This window comes from Myotis lucifugus, unplaced genomic scaffold, assembly GCF_000147115.1.
Source record: "Myotis lucifugus unplaced genomic scaffold, Myoluc2.0 scaffold_2665, whole genome shotgun sequence".
Taxonomy (NCBI): domain Eukaryota; kingdom Metazoa; phylum Chordata; class Mammalia; order Chiroptera; family Vespertilionidae; genus Myotis; species Myotis lucifugus.
The window spans coordinates 1-10,473 of NW_005873713.1; the positions used below are offsets into that span (position 1 = coordinate 1).

The 10,473-nt window shown below is 39.8% G+C and overlaps 1 protein-coding gene across 2 annotated transcripts in view; it reads right to left on the reverse strand.

Moving 5' to 3' along the window:
• Positions 1 to 482: 482 nt before the first annotated feature.
• LOC102428587 (kelch repeat and BTB domain-containing protein 3-like) overlaps positions 483 to 10,473 on the reverse strand; it is a 17,329-nt gene continuing 7,338 nt past the window's right edge. The window contains exons 2-3 of one of the 2 annotated variants that reach the window (XM_006108559.3): positions 4,087 to 4,332; positions 483 to 2,321 (exon numbers count right to left, since the gene is read on the reverse strand). In XM_006108559.3, coding sequence (XP_006108621.1) covers positions 719 to 2,321; positions 4,087 to 4,307 — 1,824 coding nt within the window. In that variant the 5' untranslated portion in view covers positions 4,308 to 4,332 and the 3' untranslated portion in view covers positions 483 to 718. The other variant, XM_023749072.1, reaches the window with a different exon arrangement.

Sequence of the window (10,473 nt, forward strand, 5' to 3'; positions counted from 1 at the left end):
AATAGGAACGGCAATTTTAAAAACATTTCAGTAACTGCTGGTAGCATTATGAAAGTATAATATGGTACATTACATTCCTAATGAGGAGTTGAGTCATTAAAAAGTTGAATTATAAAAAATGTTCATGTTCAGTGCACAGTTTAGGATGCTGGGGAAACACATTGCATTTTAGAAAAATTTCTGACCAAATAATGGTGAAAGAAAAAAGTACTTAAAAGAAGCTAACTATGATCAGAAAGGATAGGAATTGAACAACTCTTAAACCTGTAGTAACAGGGTAAGATTCTCACCTTTGTAATTTATTTTTCAGTTCATAAAATATAGTGTACATAATTCATTATACTACCTAAAGAGATTTCTCCCATTTACATAGTACAAATCTGTGAATTTTGTTTTTACTATTTGATTTGTTTTTGTATTTCATTGTTAAAAATTAAAACATTCAAGCCTATGAGTTTTATTTACAGAAGACAATACAAGTATTCTGGATTCTCCAAGATTAAATTATATTCAGTATAATTTTTGGTAAAATGCATTTTATATTTTAAGTTTCTGGGAACTGCTAATTCTTACACAGTGTACATTCATAGTAATTCTCTAATAGAAGGTAAATTTTAATTTAAGATGTACAGACCTTTTTTACTGACTGTTATTTAACAAACCTCCCCTAGGTTTCTAGAACCGGAAGAGTTTTACAATGTCTAAGCACACACTGCTTTTAGAAATGGTTAGAAAACCAGGGGTCCCGGTATTTGTTAAACCGAATCACCTGGCAGTAAAACTCAGTTAAGGCTCTTGGCATCGGTGACACTTCCTCCCACTCGGACCTGCTGCTGTGGTAGACCTGCACCTCATCTGTGATTTCATCGGGTGCGTAGTCACCGCCTAATATGTAAATTTTATCCTCAATTCCAACAGCACCTGCATTAAAGCCTGCACATTCAAAAGATCCCTCACCCTTCCAGACACAAGTATCGGGACAAAAACTATAAACCTTGTAGGTGGAAAGGTCACATATATACAGCGTGCAGTTTACCGGGACAGCTTTGATTAGTGTGGCATGGAAAAACTGCCCGAACTCTGCTACTAACTCAGACCACTGATCAGTTGTAGCGTTGTATCTAAAAAAGCAATCGAGCGATGGGTTAAAGGCATCTGTAATCTCTACCTCTGATCCAAGCACATAAATTACATTTTGGCATGCACTTGCTTCGGGGTAGTAGATGCCCCTGGGTAACGGGCTAACAGACATCCATTCTTTGGAAAGAGGGTTGTAAGATTCAACGTCTAGGAGACTTTTAATGTCCTGAGATCCCGTCGTCTTTCCACCTACGACAAACAATCTATTAAGAGCCATAACCGATGTATGCATGGTTCTGGGTGTTTTCATGGTTGATACTGGGCAGAAATCATTTTTGATTGGACAATAGCACCAGGTTTGATCAGTGGCGTCATGGTATGACTCTGCAATATGAAGCCGAACTGTTCGACAACACGGCCCCTTGCAACCACCTGTCAAGAATATTTTTTCTCCGTAACTTGCCAGACTAGATCCGGGCAAATCAATCAGGTGTGATTGTGGCAGTATTTTCCACGAATCAGTTTTGATATTATAGCAAAATGTATGTTGATTTTCGCCATTTTCCTCAGTTTTGTGAACAAAGATGTATTTTTCAGTTGTGGATGGTCGCGCATCAGGGAAAAGTCCACCAGAACCTTGCACACACTTAATTGCATCCATGACTATGTCAAAACAGTTGGTGTTTTTGAGTAAACACTCTTCACTGAGCAGACAGTCTTGAAGTGTCTCCTCAGGTAATTGATGTAATCTTACTTTTTTAATCAAATAAGGCAGATGCTTTTGCCTTGCTTCTAAGTTATATTTAGTCCAATTCAAGACAACTTTCAGGACAGTTTCTTCTTCAGGAACATCTAATTCATCTGATTCCAGACATTTCTGCACTACTCCAAAATTCATCTCTAAGAAATCATTGGATTTAAATAACAAGGAAAAGTGATGTTGTACAAAGTATAATGCATGATCAAACAAACGGGGAGAGCCATAGCTATCTGATATAGATAATAACTGTAAACAATTGACAATATTAATACTTTTTATTAAGAAGTCACTGCAGGCTTTGGATAGGAAGGGAACTTGAAGAAACGATGACACCTGGAAGAACATTTCCACATTATCATCTGTTATCTTTGTTTTTCCAGTATAGGCATAATCAAGAAAGGCTTTTACTGCTTCGGCGGACAAATTGGTAATGGTAACACTCCCACCATCTCTTTCTTTCATGTTTACTTCAAACATAGCCCTGCAAAAATAAAGAACATAGAGAAGTAAACAGAAATAATCTACTCCATGAAAATTTTCAGTATTACCTTGAAAAGATTTCCTTTACCCTTAAGTTGATTTAAAATATATTTCAAAGCATCGTAATAAATTAGTTTAAAATTTGAATGGATACATACAATACTATTTATCTACAAAACATATGTATTACATAATTCCCATATTGCACAATATTCATTATAACTGAGCTATAGCAACTAATCCAAAGAAGGCTATAAAAAGATTCAAATTTTGTATACTGATTTGATGTTCTTATGTATTATTCATAAAATCTCTCTCTTATGACTTAATTTATTTATTTATGGGTTGGTTAATTAGTACCAACTCTGCAGGAAACAACTAAAATTATTTAAGGTACATAATGCTTCTGCGGTTAGTATTTAAAAGTCTCTTTCAAAATGAATTTTTGATTTGGCAGTACTGAGACCTATGAAAGAAGGAATACAGTGAGATATCAGATGTTGCAAGTGCATCTGTCTGTGTGGGGACATCCACCAAATAAGATAAACACACATCTAAAAGGACACATTTCATACAGCACTTTAGGAAAAAGGGAAAGTGATTTCAAAAAATGAAACAGTAACTAGGTCCCACACCTACGGTCACCTATCTAATAAATGGTAGAGCTGGGATTTAGATTTAGGGCATGCGTATTAAGAGGCCAAGTGCTGCAGCACTGTACTATACAGCTTCCTCTGATGAAGAGGTGACATGAGGATAAGGGAGCAGAACAGAACTACTTGGAAGAAAAACTGGATTGGGATAGAGGGGAAGAAACCGGTGGAACCTGAGAGTGACAGAGCATAAGAACAGTTAGGGCTCCCGGGAAGTATAAAGAAAAATAACAGAAGTTATCTGAGAAAAGAACTGGAAAAAAACCCCAAAAACAGATGAAAACAATCAGTGTAGTTAGGCAAACAGCTAATAAGGGTTGTATTTTTGTCTTAAATTTTACTCTTACATTGTTTGTTTATTAGAGATTTAAACCCTGTTTACTTCAAATAAAAATTGCTTCAAACTTGAACGTAATGTAAAAGGTTGCAATGAGCACTTCGGTTTACTGCAGCGTGACTAGGACGGCTGACGTCCAGGATGCCACCAAGAGGCCTCACAGGGTCATGTGTTTGACCCCAACCCTTGCAGAATTCCCCATGTGAACAGTGGGTTCTTACAGTGCCATGACTAAGACACTCCTTGTAAGATGATCTACATGGGAACCAACCTATATTCAGAAGGCTGCCAAAACTGGAACAAGCTGGGTCCCCTTCAGAAATGCTTCCGGAGGAACTTCTCACTAGTATAGTGAAATCCTCTGGGTTGGAGTCCCTCTCTTCCCGATAATCCATTGATACAATCAATATGTGACTGAAATGTGGTTTCCTCTCAGACTCCTCATTTTCTTTGAACTTGGCTTCCATTTTGGACGAATCTGTTCTTTCCTCTTTTTCTAAAGGACACAGTGCAGGGATCCCCTACATAAAATGACTGCAGATGGAAACAATTTTCCCCTGAACATTTTAGGGGACTAATGTTCTATAAAACATCACAAAAGATAGTCCTAAATTTTCATGCTCAAAAATAATTAGTTAATCTAGGCTCTAATGAGCTCTTTTCAAGAAATAAAAATTATTGTTGCATGCTCCTGTGGATGGAAAGTTGAGGAGAGTTTAAAAAGCTAACTTAATTATCCATATCATAAAATCTGAGGCACACACAAGGTAAAGTACCTGAAAAAGTCACTGCACGCTGCTAACACACAACGATGACATGGGATTATTTCATCTTTCATGATTATTTTGAAATCATAAAAGACATTTTGTTCTCTAAAATTCTGTAGTACACTCAAGATTTTCTGTCCATGATCTTCTGACACAAGTAAGTTGTTTGTTTTCTCAGATGGAATTCCATTACAAGAGCTTCGTTGATTGAAAGCATATGAATTATCCATATCCAATTTCTATTTGTACTTAGAACTGAAATGAAAAAAAAATCACTGAAGTAGAGTCCCAATAAAATTTTCAGATCAAAATTTGCCCTTTTATCAATTATAAAAAATGCTCACTAAGAACAATGACAAAATAGTAATCCTTGTTCTAAACATTTGTTTTCATGACACTTAAACATAAATTCCTTTTAAATTTGTATAAATGTGTTCACTGGAATAAAAAGTATATTATTAAGGGATACAGTTCAAGATATATAAATGTGTTAAGTAGCACAATTTATAAATTGTATAAATCGCTTATATAGAATCTCACTACCCGACTAGTCTTGTTTTATGTAAAAGCCATTATTTATATAGTAATCATCTGGGTATATACCCAACACATCCCTCTCCCCACCCACTCATTTTCTTCTGGTAACAAAGCAGATGTTAAAATATTGATTTTGATTCTGGCACAAATAAGTTGTTTGATTCTGACACAAGTAAGCAGAATTCCCAATGTAAACAGTGGGTTCTTACAGTCATGACCAAGACACTCCTTGCAGCTATATGCCTTTTGACTTTTAAAAGACAACTGATGGGGGGCGGGGGGCGGGGGTGGAATCTGTGTTAAATTGTATTAACTATTTATGGCCTTTGCTAAGAAAGAAAAAGGCAAGCATTGATCCAAGTTGGCTTATTTGAAAGCAGAAAGAAAAAACAAATAACTTTATTTTAAAGGCCTTTTAAACATGAGGTCAGAAATCTTGGATAGTTGAAGGCCAGATAATTGTGACTATCCCAAATTGCAAACTCAGTGCTATGCATGAAAGTTGACACCACCAAAAGCAAGGAAGTAGGAAACAGAAAGAAAAGATGACCAGGAATGAGAGTAGGCAAAGAAATAGAGAACCTCGATTTCTTAGGACATTTCTGTTTTGGTTATCTATTGCTTTGCAAATCACCCCAAAATTTAGTGGCCTAAGACAAAAACTTGTAATCTCTTATGGTTCTGTGGGATTAGCTCAGCCGTGGGCAAACCACGGCCCTCGGGCCGGATCTGGCCCGTTTGAAATGAATAAAACTAAAAAAAAAAAAAAGACCGTACCCTTTTATGTAATGATGTTTACTTTGAATTTATATTAGTTCACACAAACACTCCATCCATGCTTTTGTTCCGGCCCTCCAGTCCAGTTTAAGAACCCATTGTGGCCCTCGAGTCAAAAAGTTTGCCCACCCCTGGATTAGCTGAAGCTTATTGCTTGGAGGTTTTCATATGGTTAGAGGCAGACGGCAGCTCTGGCTGAATCATCTTGTTACTGGGAAGGGGATCTAGCCCTTGGTGGGTCTCCTAGGACCCACCAGTAGTGTGTGGGTTCTTGACTTAGTGCAGGAAAAATTTCACGTGAGTCCAGGTGGCTATGCGGGAACATTTATTAAAGCTGGGACAGTAGAACAAGAAAGGGCTTTGCATGGAAGCAGCAACAGGAGAGCCTAGGCTGGGCTGCCCTAGCTCACTGGGAAGGCAGAGAAAAGGGGGCCTTGGGAACAGGTTCAGGGGTGAGCCTGGGAGGAGCTGCTGCCTATTGCTCCCCTGGTTGGAAGTCTCATGGGGTCCTTTACAGATACGGATACGCATGCCTGTGGGGAATAAGAGAGGGAAGAAGGAAAGGGGATGGCGGGGCTGCTCCCCACAGGGAGTGTGCAAGCTGGGGCCTTTGCCTTGAGGCTTTTCTCTCTCTCCTGTGGGTGGGAATCTTAGTGGAGGTCTCAGGGAAGGGTTTCGGCAGATTATTCATCAGTTTTCTAGGTGTGCTCCTTCAGGGTCATGGTCTCCACTGATTGGTCAGTGTCAGGGCAGGGGGTCCTTAGTCATTGCAGCTGGTCCTACTGTTGCCCACCTGGTTTTCCTGCTTTTCTGGACTTAGAGCTGAAATACAACTGAGGCCTAATGTTATCTCTAGGGAGGTGACTTTCTGTATCTGCAGTCAATTGCTCTGCCAGTTTGTTCAGCTCTCTGTCTATTTCCCTACTCCACTTGTCCTGGCTTACTGGCCTGTCTCAATCCGAAGGCCTGACTGGGTTAGAGGTCCAATATGGCTTCTTCATTCACGTTTCTGATGCTTCAAATGGATTGCTAGAACACATGGGGTTCCCTCTTTGCGATCTCTCCATGTGGATAGCTTATACGTCCATATATGTGGCAGTCTCATGGTATTTGGACTTCTCACCACCAAGCTGGTCCTCCAAGACGGGATGTTTCTAGCCTAGGTGGAAACCAGACACTAGAGAAGTAGTCTGAATGGTCCTACAGCAGTGATCGGCAAACTGCGGCCCCTTGAGTGTGGCTCTTCCACAAAATACCACGTGCAGGTGCGCACGTACAGTGTGATTGAAACTTCGTGGCCACATTCAAGGGGCCAAAGAGCCGAATGTGGCTTGCGTGCCACAGTTTGCCGACCACTGTCCTACAGCATCAAAGCTCCATTTGAGGACTGAGATAATCTACTGCTGTGGACAGTAACCATGAGCCATGTTTAGCTCTTTAAATTAATTAAAAATTTAAAAAAATAGTTTCTTAGTTGCTCTAGTGATATTTTAAGTGATCAGTAGCCATATATACTGGTAATGTGATGGTTACTTTTATGTGTCCAATTCACTATTTGGCTAACTATTATTTGTAGGTGTGTCTGCCAGGGTGTTTCTGGATGAGATTATCATTTGAATCAGTAGACTGAATAAAGCAAACTGCCCTCCTTAATGAGTGGGACTAACCCAATCCACTGAAAGCCTGAAGAAAACAAAAGGTAAGAAAGAATTATTTCTCTCTGCCTGACTGTCTTTGAGTTGGGACAACAGGCTTCTCCTCGAACTAAGACTCAGATAGACAACAACTTTACTATCAGCTCTCCTGGGTCTCCAGCTTGGTGAGTGAGACTTCTCTATCTTCATAAACATGTAAGCCAAATCCTTATAGTAAATCAATCTATCTATCTATCTATCTATCTATCTATCTATCTATCTATCATCTATCCCTCCCTCCCTCCAATTGGTTCATTTCTCTGGAGAACCCTCAACTAAGACATGTGGCTAGTGCCTATTATTTTTCATAGCACAAATCAAGTTTCACTGGATAGCTAATGTACTATATTAAGAATAGTATAGAGGAGAAATGATGATGGCGGCATAGGTAAACACGGGAGTTTGCTGCCTCGAACAACCACTTCAAAAAATACAACTAAAAGACGGCAAGGACATCATCCAGAACCACAGGAAGGCTGGCTGAGTGGAAATTCTACAACTAGAAGGAAAGAGAGAAGCATACCAAGACTCAGAGGAGGCGCAGTGTGGAAGTAAAATACTAAGGTGCGGAGGTGCATGCGGAGAGGGCTGGCGGCTGAGGGCACGGTTGTCGTTTTCAATCGGGAGGGAGTCTCAGGCTCTGAGCTCCAGTTCCGGGCAAGTCTCTGGGGACCCAGACTCATATGGTAGAAGCGGGACTGTCTGGCATCGGTCGGAACTCGAGGGCAGCTTTCTCTCAGAGGGGCTTGCAGCGATTGCCGAGACACTGAGAAGTGGGGCCTCTGAGAGCAGCCATAACTGCTAGCCCCGCCCTGTTGATCCCGTGGGACCCGCCCCACCCAAGCCCTACAGGGAGGCTTTTGCTGGATAGCCTAAGACAGAGGCTAGATTAGCACCTCCCTAGAGATCCAGGAGCCAGTGTACCCAGAGGTCAGAGTGGGACCATCCAGTTTGCAGCTCGGTGGAACCATAAAGGACACACTCAGGGGGCAGACTCAGTGAGCACCAAAGCCCCAATGAAGCAAGTCTTGCCCAGAGGGGTGTCTCCAGCACAGAAGTTCTCCCACTACAGACACAGCTGATTCTCACAGCCAATTGGCCTGGAGGTCAATTCCTCCCAGTGATACCTACAACAATCAAGGCTTAACTACAACAAGACTGTGCACAAAGACCACAAGGGAGTGTCCTCCTCAGGTAATTGGGGAGGCTGAACCACTGGGCCCTAGAGGACACTTAGCACAGAAAACCACTTTATCAACACAGGGAAGCATAAAAAAATGCGGAGACAAAGAAAAAGGACACAAATGACAGAAATGGAGGAAAGCAAACTACTGGATATAGAGTTCAAAACCACACTTTTAAGGTTTTTCAAGGATTTTCTAGAAACTGCCGATAAACTTAATGAGACCTACAAGAAATCTAACAAGACCCTCGAGGTTGTGATAAAGGACCAACTAGAAATTAAGCATACACTGACTGAAATAAAGAATATTATATAGACTCCCAACAGCAGACTAGAGAATCGCAAGAATCAAGTCAACAATTTGAAAAACGAAGAAGCAAAAAACACCCAACTGGAAAAGCAAAATGAAAAAGAATCCAAAAATACGAAGATAGTGTAAGGAGCCTCTGGGACAGCTTCAAGCATACCAACATCCAAATTATAGGGGTGCCAGAAGAAGAGAGAGAGCAAGATATTGAAAACCTATTTGAAGAAATAATGACAGAAAACTTCCCCTACCTGGTGAAAGAAATAGACTTACAAGTCCAGGAAGCGCAGAGAACCCCAAACAAAAGGAATCCAAAGAGGACCACACCAAGACACATCATAATTAAAATGCCAAGAGCAAAAGACAAAGAGAGAATCTTAAAAGCAGCAAGAGAAAGAAAGTCAGTTACCTACAAGGGAGTACCCATATGACTGTCAGCTGATTTCTCAACAGAAACTTTGCAGGCCAGAAGGGAGTGGCAAGAAATATTCAAAGTGATGAATGCCAAGAACCTACAACCAAGATTACTTTATCCAGCAAAGCCATCATTCAGAATTGAAGGTCAGATAAAGAGCTTCACAGATAAGAAAAAGCTAAAGGAGTTCATCACCACCAAACCAGTATTATATGAAATGCTGAAGGTATCCTTTAAGAAGAGGAAGAAGAAGAAAAAGGTAAAGATACAAATTATGAACAACAAATACACATCTATCAACAAGTAAATCTGAAAATCAAGTGAATATCTGATGAACAGAATGAACTGGTGATTATGATAGAATCAGGGGCATAGAAAGGGAGTGGACTGACTATTCTTGAGGGGGAAAGGGGTGAGAGGGATGCGGGAAGAGACTGGACAAAAATCGTGCACTTATGGATGAGGACAGTGGGTGGGGAGTGAGGGAGGGTGGTGGGGTGGCAACTGGGTGGAGGGGAATTATAGGGGGAAAAAAGAGGAACAAATGTAATAATCTGAACAATAAAGATTTAATTAATCAAAAAAAGAGAATAGTATGGATCTGGCTAGTTTGCTCAGTGGTTAGAGCATTGGCCCTCAGACCAAAGGGTCATGGATTTGATTCCTGGTCAAGGGCACATATCTCAGTTGCAGGCTTGATCCCTGGCCCCAGTCAGTGTGCGAATGGGAGGCAACCAATCAATGTGACTAAACAGACAACCAAACAAAAAAATGCAGACTTAAATACTAACATATCAATAACTGCAATACATGTAAATCAATAAGTGTAAACAGTCTATACGCACCAATTAAAAGACAGACATTAGCAGCATAGATTGAAAAAAACGAATCAACTTTATATTTCCTACAAGCAACTCATTCCAAATAGAATTATATAATTAGGTTGAAAGTAAAAGGATGGAAAGAGACAGACTATGCAAGCATTAATTAAAAGAAAACAGGTATGGCTCTACCGAGTAGACTTCAGCTAGGGAAATTATCAGAGACAGAGAGTAACATTACATCATGTCAACCTACCAAGAAGAAAACCTAAAGGTGTATGTACCAAACAAAAGAGCTGCAAAATATGTGAAGCAAAAACTGATGGAACTGAAAAGAATAACAGACAAATATACTATTACAGCTGGAAACATTAATACCTCTTTCTAACATTAATCAAGAAGTCAGTAAGTCAGCAGTGATATAGAACTCAATAATACCATCAACCAACACAATCTAATAAACTTTTATAGAAAACTCCACCAAACAACAAAATACATATTATTTTCAAGTGACTGTGGAATATATACCAAGAGTGACAGTATCTTGACCCACAAAACAAACCTCAAATGATTTAAAAGAACTGAAATCACACTTTCTATGTTCTCTGACCACAATGGAATCAAACTAGAAATGGGAAAAAGATAACATAAAATTGTCCACA